Source organism: Prorops nasuta, unplaced genomic scaffold (genome assembly GCF_024137725.1).
Source record: "Prorops nasuta isolate Cenicafe-Biocafe unplaced genomic scaffold, Cenicafe_Pnas_1.2 PNAS00015, whole genome shotgun sequence".
NCBI lineage: Eukaryota > Metazoa > Arthropoda > Insecta > Hymenoptera > Bethylidae > Prorops > Prorops nasuta.
In genome coordinates this window covers 245,964-273,738 of record NW_027116812.1, presented here as the reverse complement: position 1 = coordinate 273,738, position 27,775 = coordinate 245,964, and the positions used below count along the sequence as shown (strand labels likewise).

Sequence of the window (27,775 nt, the reverse complement as noted above, 5' to 3'; positions counted from 1 at the left end):
AGTCTAAGCCAAGTTTAAATGACTTTAACCAAAGCAGAGACAGAGAGTTTAAATTCTATAGTCAATAATAATAAATTCGGGTTGCTCTTTAGTGTAAATGAACCAAAAATAAGTAGTTTAAAAACATAAGAAATCAATAATATACAATATATTTTTTGTATTGTAATTACAGAAATGTTGGTAATTAAAACAACCGATACCTTTAAAATTAGAATTTATTTCATCCATATTAAAGAAAACATAATATAAACCCAAAGTCACTATAGTAACTACGAATATGCTTGTTAGTAAATCGATTCAAAGGTGAAAAGATAAGAAAACAAAAATTTCGTTTTCAACGAATGTCTTCATGCATTTCTATATATAAAATATAAATCGTACATATAATACTTCTGTTCTGTAATACTATATCCTTCTAATGTGATCGTTACGAAGTTTAGTCTTTCATTATAATTTCTGATAGAGACTTTTTACAGAGATATCGTCGATATCAAAGATTTTCTCTTATAATATGTTTCTTCCTTTCCCTCCTGTTTCGAGGGAGAATACATAGAAAAACGTGATACCTTGAGAAATATTGAACGCTTTCAGACCATTAAGCCTCATCCATCGGAGACTCAAAATACATCCACAGTGTAAAGCGCAGAATAGATCGCTGTGTACACTCGTTGTTTTTTTTTTATTAATAAAATACAATTTGTTTTCATTGGTCAAAGCCTCGTCGTGTAAGCCACGATACGCTCGACTGATCCCGCGTGCGAATTTACCGATGCAGCCATGTGGCAAAAAAAGAAAATAAGAAATAAAAAGGATAAACGTGCGTAGAATGTTAAAGTGTACTCTGGTCGTCTGGCAGCCCACGAGTTTTGCCCACGAGGTCCGATGGCTATCGTAAAGCTTCGGCGAACGAATCAGTCCTAGGAGGATTAAGTTTCTCTCTTCTCCAAAACCTCCCGCGAATTTCTAAAAGCACACATCGATATATCGTTGTGCTAGTCAATTCGTTCTTATCGTTTTTCGTCGACGAAATTCGAGAGAGGCTCTTGCGATATTAAGAGGAGTTGAAAATAGTATACTCTCTCCACTCAGACTCGTTTTTCACAAATTACACCACTTTAGTTTTCAGCCTGTAAAAATGTCTCTCGAGCTTATAACTTGCTGCTCTTAATTGATACAGGGACTACAATTTACAGCACGTGGGATATTTGTTGGATGGAATTTTACATCGAATAAGAAGAAAGCAGATGAATTTATTCCGCGTGTATCACAAGCTGTTCGTATAATTGTGACCGATGTATAATTATTTCATTATTTCATTCTAGAGATTTATTTTACTACTTTTCACAAAATTGTAAGCTGTACGCTTTTGCAATCGTGTGCATTTTAAATAATAATTTAGCCTACCGCAACAAGTGAGCAAACGCGTGCAAGACTCTGTGCACATCTGTATAAATTTAAAGCTCACTGAGCACTGTATGCAAGGCACGTTATGTAAGCGTATACAGCCTGCCCAGTATCAACCATGAATCTGTTTCAATTCAATGGAGCAGCATTGGAGTACCTTGATGATTTTATATCTGGAGAAAAAGATTGATGTGGTGCACCAGAATCATATACATATTTTATCAAATGTATATAATATAGCTTTTTCTTAGAAAAATCTTCATGACACATTCGATAAATAGTATAGTATAGTATCTCGCATCTGGAAAATATTTTACGCGTCGCTGCTTTGTTGGAAAAGGGCTTTATCACGTTTCATTTAGAAGCAGGAATGGTAAAAAAAACATATGAATTAACAACGGATATTCGATATTCCAAGAATCCCTTTGAATTTAAATCTTTTAACGCTATCGAATGTAAAAGAATACAATACATATTATAAGCTACTTAAAAGTTACCGAACAAGCGTTTCCACGAGATCAGAGGAAATAATATTTTTTATTTTCAATAACGCAGCGTCAGGATTAAGTTACTTTTCTTTTGCAGGATAAATCTGAAAAAAGATTCGCCAAGTGAGGCAGCATGGTCGAGGCATAGGCTCGTTTATTACGATAATACTGATACGTCGACTTATGAAAATAATGGGGGGGGGGGGGATAAAAAAGTAGATGTAGAAAAAGAGGAAAAAAAGAACCGAGGGAGAAAGAACGGTAAAGTGAGTGTATACCTGAAGAAGTTTTAGCAAAGGGGCTCTATCTGTACGGAAAGGGCGGCAGGGAGAAGGAGAAGGTAGGTAATGATAGGATAGAGGAAGGGGAATTGGTTGAAAGCTTTAAGGTTACACAGATGTCGATGGTGTTGGTTCAAAGCGAAGAAGTGCGATGTGGTAGTGGAAGATCGGAGCTTGGTTTCGACAGTATCGTTGTCATGACAACGCACATGCGCCGTCTATAAAATTCCAAAGAACAGAGGTCCACCGCCGTTGCGCAAGCCATGAGAATTTCGTTACTCGCTTCAGCAAACCCGCTTAAACTCTACTGGTGCTACCAATCCCCCTCCCCCTCCCCCACCTTTAACTCGTTTCTCTCGTAGGATCTGATTGACACTATCGAAATCACCGCTGGTCTGCCGCGCCGGCCCCTGTCCGACTATTCCTCTACTTAACCACTTGCCCGACCACACATCGTTGTTTCCACTGGTTCCCGCAGAATATTTTACAACCATTATCAAGGTTAACCGCAATTGGTAAAGGCACAAATACAATCTGTCCGTGGGCCAGTTTCGAATGAAGCGCCCTCGAGCGTATCTATGTGTGCGAGTGGAAGCTGCACGATGCGCGCAAGTGCAGTCCGACGATTCGCCAAGGAATACCGCTGGTTGCAAGTGGAGACAAAACGTAGGGTGGTAGGTAGTGGTAACGCGCGGGCGAGCCCACGTGATTCCTCTCGCAAGTTTCATGAAAATCCACGGTGTTTACGGTCAGTGGAGTAGAGAAAGTAGTGCTTGCTGGTCGCTGGCTAATGGTCCAGGCTGCGTTGCAATTGAATAGGTGTACTTAGGGTAGTGGTGTGTAAATTTGAAAAAGAAAACGTTGTGTGATTGAACACAAAAATCTATAGCATGTCAACGGTTCTAGCTATTGTATGAATTGACGTTATTTATAATAATAAAAACAAGTTTTCGAAAGTGGGGGGGGGGGGGGGGGGGAGGAGAGTGATATTTGCAAGTACAGGAAAGGGAGGGTGAGAGGGGGATGTGAGGGTGAGGAGCGTGACGAGGCGTCAACGAGGGGTTAACCTGAGACGAGAGACTGTCACGTGACTAAGTTAGGGAATGGGGCGCGAGTAAGAACATGGTGAGAGAGAGAGAGAGAGAGAGAGAGAGAGAGACTCGCTTGCTGCTAGCCTAGTCGGCTGACTTGGCCTTGCCTTTTCCCCTGTCTCCCACTCTCGGCTCCCGAGAGTCCCGACACCCGAAGCGAGACGAGGGCTAACTGGCTGCTTCGCTCCGTCCTCGTGACAGTTCGCCGCTATACTCTCGCGGGTATACCGTCGTAGGGTCATCGCGTATAACCCGAAGCTTCAAAATAAAATCCTACTTCGTCAAAACGCGCAAAGTTCTTCCATCAAAAAAAAAAAACACTTCCATCAGGATTATCCTATACACCACTCATTCGACTCTTATCAAATTCACGCACCAATCCACAAGATCAGTCGTGCGTCGCTTATCGTTTGTTCGATACGCGCGAAGGAGTCCTGCAAGGAGAGTCGCGAGAGGGGGGGGGGGGTCAGCTGTCGCGCGGCGAGTCGATTTTATCGAGAAAGACTGCACGAGCCACCGCCACCACCACCTACACACATCGACGCAACTACTCGTACAACGAAAAAAAATCTCCAAGCCAGTCGCGTGTTTACCTTCGAAATGGGAAGTTCGATGGCTGGAATAGTTTTGACATCCGGAACCGTCTTCAGCGCAAGGACGAGAATCTTCAGGTGCGCCCGCATCGCGCGCAATTCTCGCGATCAGCTGTCGAGGAAAGTGTAACGTGTGCGCAATCCTATGTGACGTGAGGTGGCACGACGCCACGGCGCGCAACGACTGGTGCAGCTGCAACTGGTTTTACGTGGTCACGCAAGCGTGTGCACAGTCTGGATTACCAGTGGAACGTGCAGGATTATGAGGCTAAAGCTGGCCAACCTCCCCAGTTTCCGAGCTTCGAGTGCGATCAGAAGAGTGATCGATCGGGAACAGAGCAAAATCGATTTTTGATCGAGATGACCTGATTGCGTCCTTGCTCCTGCAAGGATCGATTCGTACTATATTCTATCCTCTCGTCTCATTCCTATCTTTGCCCCCCCCCCCCCTCCCTTTCCAACTTTTTCTCCACTTACCCGTCACATTCTTCTCGTTTATCCATTTGTCCCACTTCGCTCCTACTTATTCCTGTCCTGTAACACCAATCCACTGCCAGCAACTTGTTACTGGTGAAATCCAATCCAATCATCGTTCGATAACGCTGCCAATCTTTTCACTGTTCATTGTGCCGTTCGTCCTGCACAGCGCTATAGCTAGGACAGTTTATCAGGTATTTCCATCTCAATGTCCATGCGTGATCGAAACCTCGAGTACGCGATTGATTAATTTCTTGTGTGGTAACAAACGAGACCAGAGTTTACGAATGGTTTCGGTTGAAAGGGAGGGAAGATTTAGGGAGTAATAGTGTGGTTTACTATGACAAATCAGAAGAAAGAGTGAGATTGTTCGTAATTGTACTCGTGCATCATTTAAACGATGATTTAGGGGTCGAATACCTTCAGTGATATATAAAATTTACATTGTTTATTGGATATGGGGAAGAAGTTGGGCCACTGGGAAGTTTGGAGTTTGAAATTGTTGAGGAAACAGTTTATCGGAGCAGATGCAAGCATTCTGTGCTGTAATAGCACTTAATGGTTCGAAAATTGTCTTAGAGTATGCATCGCACTTTGTATATGCGTATACGTAAAGTGGAAATAAAAAAACATAGCGAAGCAAAGCGGCTATTTTGATAGGCGAACTTAATTTCGTCGGAAAATTTCAATGCATATAAAAGTGGGAAAGAAACGCGTGCAATTTCGATAAAAGGATTGCATTTTGCTAAATGATACGGAAGTAAAGGAAGCGAAATGATGAGAGTTTTATATCGGGCGAGGTGAGGCGAGGTCGGGCCGAAGTAAGCGGTGTTTAAAGGCGGAAGTAACATACTCGCCGGTTGATTCCGGAGAATCACAATAAATATTCTATCGGCTACTTGGCTTCCTGAGTAAACCGGGCCAGGATATTCGAGGGACGACCAATTGCATGGCGTAATGCTCGCAAGTGCACTCAGGCAAGCCTGTGATGAGTTGAATTGCCTTGAAAATTCTCTTACCATGGCCGAGTGAGAATTAACGAGGCGCTAATTGTTAAGTGCGTTGATTAAGCGGATAGAGAGGCCAGTGTGGAATGGATGAAAAAAGATAGAGGGAGAGGAGGTTAAGTAGATAGATAAAAAAGAGAGAATGCGCCAGAAAACCGACTCGGATTTAACACTTATTCGTAGTTTTAAACACTTCCTCGTTGTCTAGCCTACAATATATTCCACGCTCTATGCATTTAGGTTCCCTTCCATCAGCCTCGCAAATGGAAAGCAATTTCGTTAGGTTGATCATAGTTATTTTCGGTAATTTGCATTTGGTTCTTCCTCAAAATTTTTCCACAGAGATCTAAAAGTGGAGTATAGTAAAATAGAGGCAAAAAGGAAGTTTCGTTGAGAATAATCATATTTCTCTTATATAAGTGCGAGCAGTCATATGGGATCACGTAAGAGAAATTAAGCGCAGTATGCAATTATTGATTATTGGAGGGGAATAAATAATAGACCGTACATGATTAGGTTCGTGCAGAGGTTCAGAATTAAATTGTGCAATGAAGTGGGAAAAAAGTGGGGTATATTTTGACAGGTGGACAGTCGACATGGTATATATTATTAATGAAGTGGAGCTTTTTCCAATCAGATTTCCTCGGAGAATTCTTATAATATCTTTGTCACACACTAAACTTCAGTCTATTCCTCAGTGTGGCTTAATGCTCTTTTATATACACTACTGTTACTCCTGTTTGCTTGACGCCACAAATAATACACGCGCGGTTATATTTATTCTTTTATTCTTCCCGATCAATAAAATACACTCAATGATCCTCTTTCGCGCAATTATTAAGATCGAGTCTACTTATAGTGCTTTTAATTCGCGCGGTCGCGATTATTTTATAATACGCATTGTATGCAATTTTAATGCTCAGCGCGAAATTTAATAATGGTTGCCATTTAATCCGAATGGGCAGAAGAAATAGAGAGGGTACCACGGTCCATTCAACTACACTAGGAATTCCATTACAGGAGCGCAGCGATATCAATGAAAACTGGGACATTGTGTATTTTGATTGTACCAAACACGATATATACATGATTTTTTTCCAACTGTGAAATATAGAATTCGAGTTATTTGACTAAAAAATATTATACTTTTATTCAGTGCCAGTTTTCTACGTTTTTAATTTGATAAATTTTATTGTTCGTATAAGTAATATTTTTTTAGTTTATCTCGGTCATCATATTTAATACCAAATTAAACGAAATATTCAATACCGAGTGGTATAGTTAAATAACACGAAGTCTGCTTATACATACACGGTTAGGAAAACCTTTTGTATGTAGTATGTGTAATGTATTATCGCCTCTATTATTTCAAGCGTCATGCTGTTTTGATCGGTTCAAAGTGGAAACCAGCGTGATGATTTTTCCACCGAACGAGTTGATTGTCAAATGTTTACCTTTGTATTAGGAAACACTTTAATGGTTCGGTTTCTATTACATGCACGGTTAAACATATTCTTTCAGTCAGACGCTGTTCCGGTAGGAAAGTCGAACTTTTGAGAGGGACCCTGCTCTCCCGCGCAAATGTCTTTTGAAATTAAGCGTTTATAGGAAAAAAAGCTTCCGTTAGACTTACGAGCCAATAGAATTAAGAGGTTTAAAGTACGTTAAAAAAAGGTGAACCAAGGGAGAAAGGGAGTATATAAAAGAGAAGCGACGAATAGCTATAAATGTACTTAGCGCTCACAAACGCGAGGAATTTAAATTTAATGAAAAGGGAAGAACACGAACGAGAGAGAAATCGTTGCGATCCATTATGGAAATCTAGTGGAAAGGAAATAAAATCTGACTTTTTGTGGAATAAAACTTTCGTTCCCCCTTTTAAATTTAATTCGAGATGCGATTATTAGTACCTACACGTGTAAAGATAATCTTTGCAGTTTCTAAAAAAAAGAAAAGTTTCGTGGGTTTTTAGATTTACTCTCTTTTTACTTTAGTACTATGCTATACTCGTAGAAGATACGGTAAGATGAACTGCTCGCATCACTTTAACTGTGAAAGAGACAAAGGGTTACGGGTGCAAAAAATTTCTAAAAGAACAACAAAATGCAAACATTAGAAAGAATGGGAGATTTTTACAGCAGAGTGCACAATGTTCGAGTGCCCTTAAAATACATGAATTTTAAACAGAGGAGAGTATTATTCGCCGGATGAGACACGCTCCGTACACTAAAACTTTTATTACTCTTGTCTTGATATACTACTTAGAAACAACAAAGAAAGTAGAAGAAAAAAAAAAGAAAGGGAGAGATCAAGTGGTATAACAATGGGTTCACAAATATGGTTTTTATGACTAATACTTTTTTTATACTTGAAGCCACACGAGGGAGATAGCTTGTCAAATGTTGAAAGGAAAGCAGCGGTTAAAGCTCTCGTGCGTCGACCAGCGGGAATTAAAGCTGCCTGTCGAGGACTTTCCTGTCACTCTCGTAATGTTTTCTCTTTGTCAAGTTACCGGAACAGCCGACACGCGAGTAGTATAATTATAATATATGCAGAGGAGTCTAATGCAGGGTCGCACAAAAACTTTAAACTGGAATGAACTGTTTAAAAGTTGTGTAGGGTGTTTTTTTTTTCTTTTTTGTATCGTGAAAAATTTAAAGACCTGTTACGGAACGTGGAAATTCCAAAGAAAGAGGGGGAGGGGGGAGGGAGGGGTTTCGAGTAGAAAAGAAAGGACGGAATAAACGTATCCCCATTGGCGATAATTGAACCCATTGGGTTGACCCCAAACGTTATCCTTTGGAGATGCTATCCCATTTAAGCTATAAAGCCGATAACTAGGAAACCTCCAGTCACCTTGTCCTTTAAACATTACTGTCTTCTCTTATCTTACTTATTCATTTTCCTCCTACCTTCCCTCCTTCCTTCATTCCTACCCCCCCCCCCCCCTCCAACTATCTCATCATCCATTCTTCCTTCGTCCCTTTCTTCCTATCTATCTTTTAAATCAAACGACTAAACTGTAAGCTAAAGTTGAACTGCAGATTGCTCGATACTTCCTACCACATTTCCTCTGACGAATCATTTTCAAGATTAGATATGCACCCTTCTATAGAAAATTGCCCCTCGGAAAATACCAATTTCCTTCTATTTTCCTGAATCGCGAAAGTTTTTAATACAAATCGCAACAGGAGGATACTTTTCCAGTTTATGACGAATTTGTTTGTCGCGTGAACTCTGCTTAATTACTATAGATATATATTTTTCAATTGAATATTGGTTTTCGATAGGATATTATTAAATACTATTAAATGAAATAAAATCTAAAAATTTCCTCTTTTTTTCATGAAAATCAGATTGATGATATTGCAATACGCAAACATCGAACATTAGATTTTACACGATGCAATCTAATTAGCCATCTACGTTTAGATAGTTTATCTGAAACCAGATAAACCATTACTACATCGTATTGTCCTACCAAGACCTGTGTAAACCAATACATCTTACGTTTAATACATCTTTGCAATGTTGTAAACAAGCTAATAGTTAACGAGAATCTTGCCCGAGTAAAGTTGATGATCCAAGTATCCAAAGAATTGGGCCAAGTCTGTCTATTCTTCTTCGTGCTCGCAGCAAGATTTTTCGCTATCAATAATTCCAAGGAAACGTTGAAACGAGAATCCAAATGTTGTAGAGATCGTACTAGATATTGTATCAAAGTTATTTCTACGATTCGTGCTATCGGCAGTTTCAATTCCATCCGCACTATTCTTCCTTCTCCTTTACTTCATTCTTCGTTATTTTTCAAACTTTTCCACCTTTCCCTCCCCCTCGCTCGATTTCCTCATCCCATCTCGTCGAGTTACCCTCTGCCACGATACGTTTCAGCTCGCTTCTCATTTATTATAGAAAGATTGTATTTGGTTGCATTCATATAGTGAGATCGCGTATCCACGTCGAGATGTCTGACAGCAGATTTCGTGAATCTAAAATGGCAAATGTGCATATATTTTATTTAGCAAGTATGCGTATATTCCAACGTACATCTTGAGCATAATATACGCACACTCAGCTCGTTTAGCTGCGTCTTGATATAAGTAAGAGAAATTGTGGTGGTGGTAGTAGCAATAGCTTCCTCGAAGTGTGCTGAAGAGATTGGAAGGAAGGGTTGTGGGTGGTAAACACAGAGAGAGAGAGTGGAGCATTAGAACTCCTATGGTCCTCGCGCTGTTGCTTCCCTGTTAACGACAGTTTCCTCCTGAGCGTGGCAACTATAGATCCGTTCCCGTTTGCCCCTACCGGATAATCTCCATTAACTGCACCTTCCTAATTTCTCTCTACTCTCTCCTTCCATTAATAAAATTTCAACTAGAGGAGTAAATTTGCATAAGCTTAAATTTTATATTTTACCATTAAGCCACAGTGAAGTTTAAAACTGCCCAACATAATTAAACTAGATCCTGTTTAATTTTCTATTTTATTATCAATTAAATTTATACGTATCTCACGCATGCGCCGGTATATACGTTGAAATTCGCGATATCTGCAAAGTCGGCTAATAGCTTTTTATTAAGAAATTGACAGTGTCAGCGTTTTTATCATTATGTGCTCCATTTTTTCCAATTTTCTAGCTAATACATCAAATAACGGGCTCACATGGGTGCTCTTATCAATTAATCCCACGTGGGACGTAGCATAGTGCTAAGTGCTCCATCGCTAACCGACACTTTATGCCAAGCGCCTCGTAATTTGACATTTTTTCGATAAAACCGCTTATACGCAAGCCACGTCTTCGAAAGCCGCTTAAATAAGAAAAATTAAAGCGAAAGCGTGGCGAACGTCATATAATTCGCACTTTAAAAAATTTCCATATCATTGAAGAATGGCTTACTGCAAAAAGATTTGTCAATCTTTGTTGCAATGATTTACCAGAATTCTTCTTCCAGAACAAACGACACTCGGGGGAAAATACTGTGAATAAAAAAGGCTTTGATTTAGAAAGTATAAAATACCTAAACAGACCTTTCAAGTTTTATCTATGTAAAATCTGCGAAACTTCCTGTCCGTTCTCCGATTATGATTATTTATGTTTATCGAACATTAGAAATTATTGTTCTGCAATTCAACGAGGGGTAAACGGCAGATCGAACAGGGATGTATTTATAAAAGTACCATTGACATACGATCGCTTTGATGTAATGGGAAAAGGAGGTATTTCTGCTCGTATCGTTGTAACCGTTATTGGAGAAAAATAAGGCTGTCTTGTTGGCTGTCTGAATTGGTAAAAAAACTGCTGTTTTTCTAAAGACCTATAAGTATCATCATCAAGCCTGTTGACGAATTTATTGACACGTTGTATAATCGAAATACGGTGTACAACAGTTTGACATATCGATAGTATTTAAAATTACTCAAGCAGGCCAATAGATAAAAGATTAAAAGTCGTGTCGCGTTTCTCGAATGTTCCATTAGAAATAAATGAGCGTTTACACGTTGAAATGGAAGCGATCAGTGCTTTTGCACTCCTGACAAACGAATCGATAATTCGTAGGTGAAAGGAATGAAAGGGATTCCAAAAGGACGAAAGGGATGGAATGGCTTAGCAAGGTCAAGGAATTTTCTGAGCACTCACAGTCGCATTTTTATCGATCGCTTTCCGCACTCTACCGTTAGATACCTTTCTCAATTTTATTTATTATGAAGGAGAAAACTGGTAAAAGATATATGAGCAGAGCGGTGAAACTTTAAAGCAATGAAACTTTAAAGGGGAACTTAATGGTTCGAACGCGAGGAAATCGTTGCGATACATAATTATTAGAAAAAAATGCACATAGGAAAAAAGAGTGGCAAGAGCTTAATGGTACATCGTGATTAGCAATTAACGAGATATTGGAGGCCGTGGTAAAAGCCATCAGGAGACTCGACGAAATTTTCAATAATTGATGAAGCTTGTTGGTTCTTCGCCTATCTACATATTCGCTTCGTGATCGTGCTTCTAAAGCTATGTACAGACTAAAGCTTGCCTATAATTGCTATCTCGTTCTTTCATCGTCTCGCCTGAAACTAAGATAAATCTAATTATTCATTCCGTTTCCACGCTGGATTCGTTCCAGAGTGCTTATGTATATATATATACATATACTCGAGGTTCGATCATCATTTCAAAGACTTCCATTATCTTTATAAGCGTCTTCGTATTCTTTTACAATATCTTTCATCTATTTATAAAGAAATGAAAGCAAAGAAAAATCCATTCTATATTTCCAGATCAGAATTTCATCTCTTCGTTTTGTAATATTTTGGCATAACGCTAGAGGGACTCGTGTTCCAGCAATTTTATTAAGAAAACCTGTGCGAATTATTTGATACGGATATCATTAAGAAAATATATAGCCTCTATATAAAAAAAAGAATGTTGAACAAAGCTTCGATCTCGAAACATACGTGCTTCGATGACTGAGAAAGATTCTCCTTGGACGATTTATTTCTAAAAAAAATGGAAAGAGTACGGTAAGAGAAGGAAAAAGAAGAGGAAGAATTTGGAGGAGGAATCTTCGAGCAATGGCAAGAGTACGTAAAAAATTGAGGATAAATATGCATAAGGGAATAAAAAGGAGCTGAAACTCGTGAAAATCGCCATTTGCGATTTGCATTGACGTAATTCAGAGAAAAAGTAGAGAAAGATGCACTCGATAACGAGTATATATAGAATCAGCTGTCTATTATTTATACTGGCAAGCATATTGTTCGCGGGAAATGGCTGGCGTTTATCGACGAATCAGGAACAGCCAGTTAGGCATAGCAACAATAGCGATATGCAGCCGTTGACGGTAGGCCTGATAGTGCCGCATACGAATTTTGGCGTACGCGAGTACACCAGAGCCATCAATAGGGCTGTCAGTAGCTTGTACAAGTCAACGGGAAGAACCAAGACGCAGAGGGGCTTGACTTTCCTCGAAAAGTTCCAATTTACTCAACAGCAAGTTCGCAGTACCATGATGAGATTGACACCCAGTCCAACAGGTAAACCAACTCTATTTCTCATTTTTCTTTTCGTGTAGTTTATTCCTTCCATACCTCGTCAATAAATATAGCTTATCGATGAGTTTCCTTAAGCTCTATTATCCCCTCCCATAATTACCATACATATACATCACAAAATTGCGTGGTATTGCGTGAAATTAAGTTTGTACCTCGTGGCAAGCTGCTGTTCCGGATTTCACGTGGACTCTGATGGAGATTGAGCCCCATGGATTAAATATCGATAGATATTCCTGATTATGCTACCCCTAAAAGCGGTGATTGTTGGTAGTGGTGGATTTAAGACAACGAACGTTTTTGATTTATTATTTTTAAGCGAAGTATAGAAGAGTTATATTTTATGAGGACCCCTGTTTATTTAGCGATAATTGGGTAATCAAGTTTGACAAACGCTTTAGGCGCAGGGACATGATTAGATTGTTGTAGCTGTACACGCACATAGACCCATCTCGCTATGAACCCCTCCTGTACACTACCAGATCTACCCCTACCCCATCCCCTATTCGTCTCTGTCCTCTTTATCCCGTCCTCCCACTACTTCCTTTCCGAGCCACGTACAAACCCTAAGCCGTAGCCGCACATCCACATTACGGGTCCTCAATCTGTTTCTCTCTAAATACATACCACCCCCTTGTTTCCTTGTTTTTATATATCATTCTCCATCCTTTCTCAATTAACTTTTATATACATCCACGAGAGAAACGAGTCCGGCATACGTTATCCATAATAATATTTTCTCATTATGATGCTAATAGCTTCGGAAATGGATATTGTGTGTAAAATTTACAAATAATAACAGTAATCAGTGTCGGATAATAAATTGACTATAAAGCTTTTAAGATAAGTATGTATTATCGATATTGTTCAATTAATGTATGAAAAGAGAGATGACTGTATGATTTATCGATAGTCTCCGACGTAGCAAATGGCAGATTTTTGAAAATGCTGCCTGCCTATCCGTGGCTAATATTTCAAGCTTAACGTATACGTGTCGAGAAAATAGAAAAAGTTTGCGTATTCGTGTGTTTGCGCGTTTGAGGCGTATGACTGTCGGTCGACTTCCCCTGTCCCACATCGTATGTGACGAAATCTGTCCGCGTATAACACACGGTATTGCGCGTGATATCGAAACATTGCTTGTCCGAACAAACATGTCTCTTTTAGGAACATCATTTTTCATCTCTCGTTTTCCACTTCTGGTTTTTCTGAAATTTCAACGAACTTTTAAAAATTAAGGAAAAGAACACGTTTTTATAATTCCTCGTCAAATCTCTCTCACTTTGAATAATATAATTATAAAAGGGATTATCGAATCGCGATGTAAACAGTTTTGAAATGGCAAATTTTTAATAATAAAATAGAGAGTGCTGCCTGGCGTATTGTGGAAATGAACGAAAGAGGGACTATGATGGATTTATCATACTTACTCATGTGTACGATGGTTTCGCAGCTTTATGACTTTGTTCTTTGGAAAATAACAGAAGAATAGGAAATAAAACGGAAGAGGAAGATCGGTGAAAAAAGGGAGGGAAGGAAAGTGCTGAGATAGGATTAAATTGAATGGTCACTTCATTAATTAATATGCCTATATATACCATCAAAAGCCGATTTAATACACAAAGACCATTGTATCGTTGATTGTTAACGAGGATTTAATCGCCGACGATAATACTCTACTTAGTGGATTATACTCCGTTTTTCGAATAATTTACACGCTCATCAATTTACCAAAATTCTTGCCGATTACTTTAACGCGATTTTAAAACACTATTTAACATTTCACTTTTCTTTTTTCACCTCGGGATCTTAGCACTCACGGATTAATACAGCTTTAAAATAAATCACCTTTGGTTATACTCTCTTTATATAAAATTCGCTCTCAGTTTCATTCATACTATATTGGTAATTCTAGCTAAATAAAGTTCAGTAATTATGCTGAATAGAAATAAACTTTTCTCCAGTTTTTTCTTTTTTTAATAAAAATGATGGAAAGTTATAAAATATAATGAAATCATATTTCGGTTCTCTTTTTAGGGGTGTATATTTTTGTGGTGAAAATAGAGGGATTATGGTAGAGCAAATAGAGAAGCGGGGTGAAGTGACGCGGTATAGAGTGTTAGGTGGAGGTCGATGCTACAGGATCGAAGCCACGCCCTTTGGCCGACATAAATACGTGAAACGGCATGTATGAACAGTGTACTTAGAAGAGTGGACATAAATAAGATTTTTCTCCGTGTTTAAATTCCTACAGTGCCCCCACAAAGATCTTTATTTCAAAAGAGTTATACTAAAGAGCACAGACTTATTACTAAAAAATCTAATTAATATGACATTTGTGAAAAAAAGAAGAACCCTTCATTATTTGTCCAAATGAGCAAACTTTAGTGTGCATGCAAAACGTTATATTATATATATTTTGCGAAAATATAAAATACTTGTTGTTGATACAATATTAAAGTATTTTATTTTACTTTGGATAAAATTTCACAGTATCGTGCATTATTATTACTTAAATTTGAGACCACTTTATGGAAATATAAAGAAATTGATCATTAATATTTTCAAATTAAACAAATAATAAATATCTACGATTTTATTATATTTGTCATTTTTATTGAAACAATCTGCTATGTGGCCTTGGCCTATCAGATTTTTTGAGCAAGACATAAAACAAAGGGGAAATCTCTCTATTTCCTTTCAGCATTTTCTCCGACGCTTCTAAGTGTTTTCATCACTGTATTCGTTAAATCACTTCTGCATCCCGGAAGCTGATAAATTTCCGAAAGTCAGATGTTTATACTACTTTATGTCGAATTGATCGTATCAGCATGGCAAAAGTAAATCAATGTTAAGATAAATAAAAATAAAGAGCTGCATTCGGAACCAGGCGGTCCTAAAATATCTGGAATTCCCGTATGATCGTATCAATCGCTATTTGAAGAAAGAGGTTAAAAGATTTTAGTAAAAGACAAGGGAAATAGCGAAGGTCGCAGTCTTTTGGTACAGCCGACTCACATTTTATACTTTTATAGCATTGCTCAACTCTTACGATAAGAGAAAACTTCAGCACGTAAAAAGTTCATCTAGCACCACTGAATTTATGCGTTATATCTATGAAGTTTCTTTAACACTAAATCTGTGGTTTCTGTCTTGATCAGCTGCTAAATGAGTCTTGAAAAAAAAAAAGAAAAGCGGAGCATAGCAGATTCTAACTTTTTAATTATTCCTGACAAGATAACAATTATAAAGCCCGAATTTATCATTTTCTTCCTTTGTTTCTGTTGCAGCAATACTGGACTCTCTGTGCAAGGAATTTCTAGAGGTGAATGTATCCGCCATCTTATACTTAATGAACTATGAACAGTATGGACGTAGCACGGCCAGCGCTCAATATTTCTTTCAATTGGCCGGTTACTTGGGGATTCCGGTGATCGCTTGGAACGCCGATAACTCGGGCCTCGAGAGGGTGAGTATGAAAGAAATATTTCTTCTGGAAACTAGATTCCTCTTTTGTTCACGAAGAACCAATTTTTAACTCGTTAGAAAAGACATCTGTTATTGAAAATCGTTAGAATTTCATAGATATAAAAATAAATATATTGCCGAAATAAAATCAAAAATGTATTCCGTGGAATTGTACAAGAAACTCTTCTGCTTTTTTTCCTTTTTTTTTTAACAAAATCATTTGTGATTAATTTATGGGTGGCGCGATATTTGTACGTTGGGTGCAGAGAGCGTCGCAGGGTAGTTTACAGCTGCAATTAGCCCCGTCACTGGAACACCAGACGGCAGCTATGCTAAGCATCCTCGAAAGGTACAAGTGGCATCAGTTCAGCGTGGTGACGTCACAAATTGCCGGGCACGATGATTTCATTCAAGCAGTACGCGAGAGAATATCAGATATGCAGGATACCTTCAAATTTACAATTCTCAACGCTGTGCTAGTAACCAAGCCCTCGGACCTTCTTGAGCTCGTCAACAGCGAGTCCAGAGTAATGTTACTCTATTCCACTCGAGAGGAGGCCACGCACATTCTCACGGCTGCCAGAGACTATAAAATAACCGGGGAGAACTATGTGTGGGTTGTAACGCAGAGTGTCATCGAAAACCTTCAAACACCCAGTCAGTTTCCTGTCGGTATGCTCGGTAAGTTTACCACTTTACTTTCTTCTTCCCTCTTCTCTCACCCTCTGTAGTCTCTCTCTCTCTCTCTCTCTCTCTTGCCTGAAAACTCCCCTCGTCCTCTCCTTAATCTTTGCCACAGCTCCACTCTCAAGAACCGATTATGTGTACAGCTTTATAAAAGCTTCCACTCGGAGGAAAATCAGTGAATTTAACTTGCAACGAAGAGCTTTTTTTTCAAGAGTAATCAATTATTTTCTTTCGTCCTCGTTTATCATTTTATCACGTTCGCAACAATGACGTAAGAGGGCATTTAGGAAAATTTATTTTATTCGATATAATTTCCGATCTTCGCATTGATCCTCCAGACAACCCTGCTACAAGGGAGGTGGAGAAAAGTGCTCGGAAAGCGCAATTTCCGGCTTCCTTGATTCTCTGATCGATGTAAATAATTTTCCAATGCCTCGCAGGCTATTCAACTCAGAGCCTTTGAATTTATGACACGCTTATAGTGTTGCCTAAACTGGATGCTCTACGCTGTCTACAAATTTCCATAATAGTTTCCTCTTACTCATTCCAGACTACTGGAATAATAAATAGAACTGAGGTTACTCTACATTGGTTTTCTCTGTTAGTTTAATATCCTACCTTATAATTACAGCGTGTAACTAAATAATCGAGAAAACTGGTCTAATATTTGCATTGATTTTTCATTTCTCCAGAAATGAACATTTTATTAAGGTTGATATTAGATTTATTTGAGGAACTTAGTCTGTTTTAAAAAATTTACTGCGTCTGGGATTTTCCTCGTATCAAATGTGAATTTTATTGCTCTATGCTCGGAATTCTAGAAGATTTTACTTCAGCTTTGGCTAACATCTTTATCCTATCCTGAGAGAGTTTCTTTTTCGCACTCTCGGAGTGAAATAACTTTGCTTACGTCATATTCGCGAGCTTGGTTACATTGATCTATATCCTCGCTCTATTCCCGATCCTGCGGTGACAGTAGTGAATTATTAAATTCGCGCTGAACAGAGAAAGGGACAAAAATACAATGCTTACCTTAATGTTCCAGGCGTGCATTTTGATACGAGTAGCGAAAACTTGGTGAGCGAAATTACCACGGCTATTAAAGTATATGCATACGGAGTGGAAAATTTTGTTAACGATCCTGAGAACGCAAAACGTAGTTTAATTACTAAGCTGAGCTGTGAGGGAGATGGCGAATCTCGTTGGAATACGGGTGATCTATTTTTTAAGTAAGCTTTTTTCCATTTATATTATTAACTGTGCAATAAAGAATAAATAATAACGATGATATACAACGCTGATGAAATTTTCGCAGATATTTGAAAAACGTGTCTGTCGAGGGGGATCAAGGAAAGCCAAATGTCGAGTTCACTCAGGACGGCGTCTTAAAAGCTGCGGAACTGAAAATTATGAACCTGAGACCCGGAGTCAGTAAACAACTCGTTTGGGAAGAGGTAGGTGAAAACTCGTTTAAATTTACCGGGATTACGTGCACATACGTGGCTTATACTTTCCTCCTAAAAATATTTCACATATGTTCTTTTGTAAGGTATTATTCGATGCGCGAGTATATCTTTTTATTAAACTCGTATATCACGCAACCGTTATATAAACACTTGTTGGAACAAAACTGAGTAGATAAGTAAAGAAAATAGTTTAGATAGCAAATAAATTGAATATAACTTGATTTGGATTAAATATTCTTACTGAAATCTCCTTTCGTTGGAGCATAAATCTACAGTAATAGAGCGAAAGTGTAATTTATACTAAATATAGTCGAATAAGAATATCGCAGTATTGTGGAAAAATCTACTTTTAGAAGAAATTGCATTTGTTTTTGACAAAAAGAAAAACTATTTTCTTTCTCTCTCTTCTTTTTTTTTTAACGAATAGATTTTCGGTTTCGAAAAGAGATTTGCAGGTAAATAAAGAAGGAGTAGGGCAAGAGAGGTAGAAAGGCCAAGTGACAAGTAAAATAACAAGAAAGCTTCTGCAACTGACAGGCACTGTTTTCGATCTCACCACGGTTTCCGTTCAAACTCTTTTTAACAGCGAACAAGTCCGTGAAATATCCTTTTCGTAATTGACTTCTGATTCTGTAATAATCACATTGATCATCTGCAATTATTGATTTTTTGATAAACTGCAATACTCCCTTAAATGCTGCAATCTATCTCGTTCCAATCGTTTTTCCTTCAATCGACAATTTTACTGTCAAGTTTTCACGTCTCACTCTGTAAAAGGAAAAATGATGGAAAGTAATGAAAAGTTTGTGGACGTAGGAGCTATTTCGATATTACGAATTGGATTGGTAATTTTCATTGAATAGAAATTTAAAGAGCAAGCTTACTGGAACGTATATACGTACGGTTCCTAAAACTCGTTCTTGGGTGATTGTCAAAAGCGATTCTTTTGAATTACGTCAAGCGTCCCCTCCGTTCTTAGCAATTTCACTGAGTTTGCTTGGGGAAATCGAGCGAGGCTATCTACGTCACGCGGCGAGAATTTTTATTAACTGCGCTATATGGAGTTTTGTAACTTTAATGAGAATTTCATTGAAGGTACTACAGGGTTAAAGTTGATCCTGGTTTGGTCTGTTCGCGTTATAAATCTCCTGGCTCGAGCTCAACGTATGACCTCCTCTATCACTGATCCCCTACCCCCAACATTGCCCGGGGCCCTTAGTTTTGCTGTTCTTTATTAAACTTCTTCCGAAAAGAATGACGTTTCCGCTTCGAAAGCGAACTTATTTCATCATAAACCGAGGCTATACGCCGAACTTATTATGTACTTGTACTACTAGAATATTCTGGCTTTGCAAAAGTACTTTCTCCTTATCACCCACCTATTCCAATTCTGTACTTAACGCTGCTTCTTCTGCAACTTTAATCTCTTCCACCCCAACGAATAGTTCACGATTTTCATTATAACGTTTTATTCAAACGCGACGTAATTTTCTCTGCTTCATTTAAATTACGACGCTGCTATTAGTAGTAACCAGTAGAAAAGGTCGTTATTGTCCGAGAGTTTATGAGAATGGTATATAAAGGTGATTCCTTGATAGGTATATTGATTTTCTCCGGATCGCGCTCTACGGAAAACACAGTGTTCCATATCAGCACAACAATAATTAAGTTTACTGTTGCTTTTAAATTAAAATCTTTTTTTAGGATTTAAGTGGAGCACACAAACATAGGTACAATTTTAATTGAGTTAGCGAAACTGAATTAAAGCTTCTTTTACGAGTAGCCTAGATATACAGGGATTACGCAAATTAGTGTAAACAATTGATGATGGCTGCATTACCTTGTTAATTGCTTAATATATTTATAGGAACTATGTGAATTTTCAATATATTTATGTGGATTTAAAAAAAAGGAAAAATTTTTTAATTCTGTATATATTTTTATGTTGTTTAAATATACACATTTAACTACAAACACACGGAAACTGTATAATCCTCCCTAGTGCCTGTTTGTTTAGTGAGTTTACTTGTAATCGTTGCAATCCTATCTCATCGATAACGCATGCATAATGATAACAAGATGTGAGCGTTTTGCATCGAATAGATAATTGAACCAATTAAAAGATATTTGATTTGATGAATCATATTATAATACTCCTAATTTGGAATAAAAGTTTAATTTTCGTCATGCTCGAAATGTATGAGCAGATAGAATAAAGCAAGGCTTTTATTATAATTAATTAATGCATAAAGCATAAATTGCATCGATATGTATTTTGTGAAAGAATCAAAACAACTATAGGAGAATATTTTCATGGTCTTCATAACTTTTAGCTTTATTCCCTTTCCCCATTCACTATTATATCGTACAAATAGCTAGCGATTTCTCTCAGGAATTTATATATAGGAATTTCAGTTAGTTCGATTTGAGTTTTCCCTGAGGATTTTATGCTTAAAATTTCGTTTGATAACCTGCAGCCAATTAACCCAGGATATCCGAAACGATTTAATTAGCATTTGGTTGAAGCATTTTAACGAATAGACCTAATGAGTGGTAACATTCATAGATAATTAATTAACAATATCATTGGTATTTAATTCCCTCCTATGTACTTTACCACATGCATTCTAAGACCTCAGATTACTATGGACTACCACGTAAAAATTATGGGTAAAGTTATAAGAACGATCATGAATAATTTTATAGTCCACGACTGTCGTAGTGAATTTATATTTTTAATTCTACAACAATTTCGTAGTAACAAGTTCTATATTGTTCTTTTACAGCCGAGTGTAAATTGAAAACGACAACAGTGGGTTACAAAGTTGCCTGTATTGTTGTTGTAATTTTAATTTTATCAATACATCTTTACAGCGTACGTATAATCTGCATTAAATGCCACTGAATAATTGATAGTATCGAATACCTAATACATTTCTAGCGTAACTTCAAATTGTACTTTAAGAATTGATTCTTTTCTCAGATATATTTCTCTTTTCTTCCACTTCCCATTACTCTCAGCTTCCTACAAATGCTACTTGTTATTATATGGGTCTGGTTATTGAAAATCCATCATTATTATAATTTCTCTCTGTATGAATGCTTGGATATTGGACATTGACTATGACTGGAGAGAAGCAACCGAAAAATACAAAGGAATTTCTCGTAATATGAATACAATGTTAATAAACTTGAAAAATGTTACGTTCTTATAATTAAAATTCATTTAAAATAGTTTTAAAAGCTAGTGCTATTAAAAAATTTATGCTTTGATCAATTACATAAGATATAGCACAGCAGAATGGAACGTCCTTAAATTTTGTATAGATTTAGTAGGAACTGTTTGCTCTGCAGGGAGTGATTATCATGTTGAAGATTTAATAGGTAACATAAATTAAATAACTCGTGGGACTTTACTAATTTCTTCGCACAAACATTTCAGCTCAACTAGATGTTGCATTAATATCGTGTCCCAAACATGATTAAGAATAATTAAGGGGCATTCGCCCAAGTTGCTTTATTATTCAACTTGTCGTATATTCAATGTGTCAGAGGTTTGAGCAATCTCCAATTATTCTACTGTCCTCGGAGCTTTACAGGAGCAGCTCTCAAATTATTAGAAATGTCACCTCTGTACAATCAACGTAAATAGGCCATGAGCTAAATAACAAGCTACAATTGCTTTTCCCAATAATTAAATTCTTTAGTAGGACTATTGCAATTTTTTATCGATGCTTATTCGCAACATTTTATTTCTGAGAGACTATAAACTCATGCTTCATTAATCCTTTATTAAAATGCGAAAATTGTCGCAGCTCTTTACCCTTTTCTTTCTCCCATCCTCTTGATCCTCTCATTTTCTTTCACACTCTTTACAGATCAATCCTTAGCTTTAATACGATAGTGTCTGAATGACTCTAAGAAAGTAGCTTATTCGTAGTATTTCTCATTTTCAATTCTTGCGCAAAATAGAAAGAAATTTTATTCAAGTAATTTCCATTCAAGTGAAATTTTTATATGCAATGTTCTGAAAATGGTTATACGCTGTTCTTAAAATTCCAAGATTGCCACGAGAGTTCTCAAATGTTCAGAATAGTTGGTTAAATCAGTATACTAAGAACTTATGAATTTTTCGGCTAGTTCAGAAGTTTGACAGTGCTCGCTGAGAAGTTAGTCAGGTCAAATGTGAAAAACTCATTCAATGAAATAAGGAAAAGAAGTATTTTTACCTACTGTTGGTCTGAACAGAGAATTGTGGAAAGTTTTTTTTTTTTTTCAAGGAAAGTAGCACAAGATAATTTACTTTTACCTCTACCCAAAGCATATAAAATATTATAGTATTTTACATTTTCGAGAAAATTCTAAAAAATATTCCATCATTAAAATTTATCTGCTGACTTTGAAAAAGATTTTCTCGTAATTTTCAATCTGACATTCTAATATACAAATAAGTGCACTCTATTGGAAAGAATTACTTTATTCGAACCTGTATCCTCGGTTTAATTTTTCATGAGTATTAATTTATTTTATCGCCTCCAGCGTGATATACGACTTCAAAGGGTTAATGCAGTGAAAGAACTTTATCCTTTCGTACCATATTCTCGAACATTAATGTTACCGCACAGTTACTGCACAAATGACTAGTTCGTCACCTTTTGCTATTATTGTTGTTGCATATCACCCCGAGTTTAAAGGGAAACGAAAATAACGCACTTTGATATACGCTTTCGTGTATCTGCATTATATCATTTAAAATTTTAATCTGTTTGGAAGATAGACCATAAAAAAGTTTTACGTTATATTTCAACTGGCACTGAAATATGATAATTTGGATTTACATTTTGCAAATCGAAACCGGAATCGTGTTAGGTTAAAATTTCCAATAGATTGAATAAAATGGCCAAGCGACATTTTTAATAAGGAATCGTTCAGCGTGGTAATATTTATTCGGTATAGTTGGCCATTACATTCACACGTTGCTTACTCGTTAGTCACGGGTTGAATGAGAGAGAGAGAGAGAGAGAGAGAGAGAGAGCGAGAGAGAGAGTTCTATAAGGGAGTGCAGTTTTATCCGACGCGAGATGGACGTTGCAATATCCCTGAATCTACTCGTTTCCTCTCGTCGATATAACGTTAATGCCTAGTAAATTAAGGTCGTTTTCCATATTACATCGACATAAGGTTTCAATAAACCCTAAAAGTTCCTTGAATTTTAAAAATCTCTCTCTCCCGATTCCAAAGCATGATGCTTGCGTCTTTCGGAATATTTAACGTTAATCAAACATATCAAGTGCATTATAAAAAAAAACTGTAAATTTTCTACTACCATATCCCCTTATTATATATTCCTCGCACTATTCTACATTTTCGTACCCAATCATTTTTTACACCAAAATCATTCCCAATTCAAGTCTACTTAATAAAACGAATAGATGTAATCTTGGGCAAATGGTTCAATTCAAAAATTTTAATTGATGTAGCATTGTAATTTTAATAAAAGTGTAGTAATAAAATGTTTAGTCTTGGCATTGTTTATTACGCAATAATGCAAGAATGGATCGGTGTAAAGCTTTATAGATCACTGAAAATATAATGGCACTTTTAATATAATCGTTGAAAACAAAAAATAGAGAGGAATATTAAATTTTAGGGTCTGGGTTTTGTCAGGATGAAGGTTCGCTGTTCGTACCAAGCAATAGCAAATATGAATGGCAAATGTTCGTTGGAGATAAGTAAAGATAGAGATGAGACTACCCGATGAAGCTAGATGGGATGTACGAAAGCAGGATAGGATTGGTTTGCAGGCAAGGGATGAAGAGGATTATTCGCAGGTGGCTTTTACATATTCAACACGTATCCCAGTTTGGCGGTCCCTTGGCGCCGTTAAGTCTATCAGCTGGTATCGGCAGCTTTCCCACACTCCTTTCCCGATGCACATCCACAGTCCCATCAATTTCTCATGTTTTCCTGTGTTTCATAAATTATCTCTCCTCGTATATATCGAAAAGCTTTTTTTATGTTTCTCCTGTGACATCGTTATAACTCGTCCTCTTGTTTATTCCTCCATGCTCTGCTCGTTATAAACATTCACGTTCCCTAGCTATTACACAAATAAAACATTCCTCCCAGACGTCGTTTCGTATACAAAGTATTATTCTTAGAAATATTTATCAGTGAAAGAGAACGATATTTGGACAATTACATTAATCATCTGGCTTAATGCGTAGCCATTAACACAAACCACGCCCTTATTATTGATTTATGCAACGAGTCTTAGCCAAGGTAGATATGCTGAGCAAATTACACGTAGATTTACAATTCCGGCTTATCCAGTCTATTGAATTATTCGAGATGAATTCCGCACCGAATTGATTCGATAGGCAGAAACGCCAGTTATCTGACCAATCTGCTCTAATTATCTTAGGCGAAATGACTAGAATGTAAGGCAGCACGTTATTAACGTAAGACTGTTTAATTGTCAACAGATCGGTGTTTGGAAATCCTGGGAAAAGGAGGGTCTCGATATAAAGGACATTGTTTGGCCAGGGAACACTCACACACCACCACAGGGTGTTCCGGAGAAATTTTTCCTCAAAATTACGTTTCTGGAAGAACCACCGTACATTAATCTAGCACCGCCAGATCCGGTTAGTGGAAAATGCCTGATGGATAGAGGCGTTCACTGCCGAGTAGCCAAAGAATCCGACATGGCTGAGTGAGTTTATAAATACTTTCCTTCATTCATCATCTTTTAAATTTCTCCTTTTTCCTCGCAACGATTCTTTTAAGAGCGAAATACGAGATGAAAGGACGAGAAACGTAATATAATTGTTATTATTGCCTTTGGTACATGCTATGGTTTTTTGTCTCTATATATTTAATAGAGGAGAGACAAAACTTGAAGTTTGTACAATAGATACTAAGCACGTTAAATTCTCAGGGTAAACGAGCCCATGGAAAAGCACTTTCGGAACTTGCTGACCTTTCCCATATAGCTCCCCTATCTCTCTTCTCTATATATTCTCTTATTAGTCTATTATTAGTCATAGTGAAAGTTTGGAAACCAGCCACGTCATATCGCGAGCTTTGATAACAGCCTAAGCCTTGACTGGAAACCTTTTACTCTGCCAGTTTTTAACTATCGCAACATTAATATTGTGCATAAAGCCTTTTACTCATCCCCCAAAATCTAATTACTCTCTATTACCGTATACATATATATTTCCAAGTGAAACTGTACTCTCCTGTCATGATTCATACCGTTCACACCTATCAAGTTTTCTACTTGAATTTCTGCGTAAATCTAATTAGCTCGCTAACAACTTTATAACTGTTAATTAAACTCCAAGAGTAAAAATAAGAGCGGTCTGATTTTAAAAACGAGTATTTTATTATTCTATTTTTGTTTTATTCCGACTCTAACGTAAACTGTTGTATTTTAATTTTAGACTGCCAACTTTACACAAATTTATACCATTTCTACATTTCTCTCGCTGTCTCTGTCTGTACTATTTACCAACTACTTTCCTGGCAGGCAGAGGAGAATTATTGCTCAGGAGGCTAATAAATTTAAATAGGCTACAAGTTTTCATGATATAAAGCTAGAATAAATAAATAAGATGTGACAGAATTGATCCGGTAAGGTTCCTGAAAGATAGAAAAGGGGGAAGGTTGATCTGAAGGAAAATAGGTGTTGCGTAAAATGGAATAAAGTAGTTTATTCAAAAATTGAAATAAAATATTTTAACAATGATTTAGTAATAAATGATATTCCATAGGCCGCAAGAGAAGTAATGTATAAAGAAGTGGTGAATGCCAATAACGGTATGAAACAAAGTAATAATAATTAATGATATGCCTGTAGGCCGCAAATAATAGGATAATGTTGTTTTGTTAATACTTTTTGGAAAATTTGATTTAGGCAAAGATTTGAACCTATATTGTGGATTTGATTTAAATTTGATTATAATTATTTCTTTTTAAATAACACGTCTGCTCCGTTTAATATGAATTGACAATGCTTATCTAAGTATGTAGGAAGTGGAAATATTGTTTTATTAAATTGTTGAGCATATCCAATTTTAAGATATATTACATTCGAATTACCGTTAATACTTACTTAGTACGGTGAAACTCTTGTAAGATCAAATTCTTTCCAGTAAACCCTTTTACTGCCAAGTCGTAAAAAGTCTAGCCTCAAAGGAATCCTCTTAGTGACAAAGTTCTAAAAAGTAACTTTCTTTTCGCCAACATCTTTAAGGCCAATTCCCATAAATTCCTGAACTTATCATCACTTTTTTAAACCTGTATTATCTGCACCTTTCTTACATAATTTATCGATTTTTAGTTCATGATAATCCGCAAAGATTATCGTGTTTAATTGTACTTGATTTACGTTAAATATGTAATAAGGACGGATTACTTTGAAAGAACGAAGCTGAATGATAGAAAATACAGACTGAAATTAATGTAAATTAAGTTTTACTGCTATATAATTCTTGAACCGCAATTTATATGTATAACCTCAAGTTACGATTATAGCCCAAGTCCATTTAGCTTATCGCGAAGGAATAAAATTTTCACAAAGTTTTCTTACAGTATCTAATAGCACCTCTTTTATCTTAGTTTACAAATTGATTCGTTCAGCATCCTTGGAAAATATTAATAAAGTCCAACAATTCTTTCTTAATTGCATTAGGTGTCATAAGATCTCAGATTGCTGGTAACACGAAGGTGAAATTACCCATTATAAACAAGCATAGAATTTGATGGGATAAAAAGGTATTTTATATACGGACGTACACAAATGTGGTAGGTGCGAGCACGTAAAGAGTATGTAAAGCGTTCCTCCGAGGGCTTTTCCTTGCTACGAGGGAAGAAAACGTCATTAACTTGGTAGAAATTACAGTCAGCGTAAAAGCAAGGGGAGAATTAAAGAGAGGAGTGATACCAAGTAGAAAGGGAGAATATTATCTCATCGTTCGTTTTCCTAACACGTTTCTGTAGCCTTCTTATTGTAACAAAACACATCGGATAAAACAAGTGGGAATTTTAACTATACGTATATATATACATATATATAGTCGCTGGTGAAATTCGTTTGAAATTCTGAGGATTATCGATCTATCCAAAGTTTTGACGTTTAATCGAAGCAGGAGCTTCATATAGTCTCAAATAACGTCGGTAAATTGCACATGATGATCGACGTAATAGAGGTTTGGTAAATTTTATTAGATTTCAAATTGGATCGCAGCCACTGACGTATAACGCGCATGGCTGTATCGTTTCAGCACAAGACATGGTACATATGATGTTATTATGTTTGTATTGGATAACGCAGCTTATACCTCCACGGAATGAAATCTGTACCAAAAGAGTTGGCCAGAGTCATTTTACGCTTTAAGTATGTTCTCAACTGTCGGAAATGAGATGGTCACAAATGATTGGAATCAGCCTTATCCTTCGGATTTTCCACTCCTTGATCCTTTTCTTTCATCCTCCCATAGCTCATACTGAAGAAGGATTTCTTTCTTTCCTGATTTCTTTCTTGAAAAATACTTTCAAACTGGCTATTTTTCATTACGATACCTGACTTTTTTTTCACATGAAAAATTGTGGATTTTACTCCAAAGCTCTACTTCACTCGAGTCTTTGTATATGTTCCAGCTAAAAGAGTTCTCATTTTGTATAATGTTGCAACTTACAATGAAGTTTTGCTTTTTATTGCTGACGACGTTTTGAAAAGTATTTTTTTTTTCCGCAAAATACACTT

General features: G+C 37.0%; 1 protein-coding gene across 4 annotated transcripts in view; it reads left to right on the top strand.

Annotated features, from left to right (window-relative positions):
- Nmdar2 (NMDA receptor 2) overlaps nt 1-27,775 on the top strand; it is a 55,983-nt gene that overhangs the window by 15,959 nt on the left and 12,249 nt on the right. For 2 of the 4 annotated variants that reach the window (XM_066736179.1, XM_066736178.1), the window contains exons 3-7: nt 15,673-15,851; nt 16,117-16,531; nt 17,583-17,766; nt 17,853-17,991; nt 24,489-24,718. In XM_066736179.1, the coding sequence (XP_066592276.1) occupies nt 15,673-15,851; nt 16,117-16,531; nt 17,583-17,766; nt 17,853-17,991; nt 24,489-24,718 (1,147 nt within the window). Of the gene's footprint in view, nt 1-12,153; nt 12,368-15,672; nt 15,852-16,116; nt 16,532-17,582; nt 17,767-17,852; nt 17,992-24,488; nt 24,719-27,775 lie in introns of those variants that run through there. The other 2 variants (XM_066736181.1, XM_066736180.1) reach the window with 2 other exon arrangements.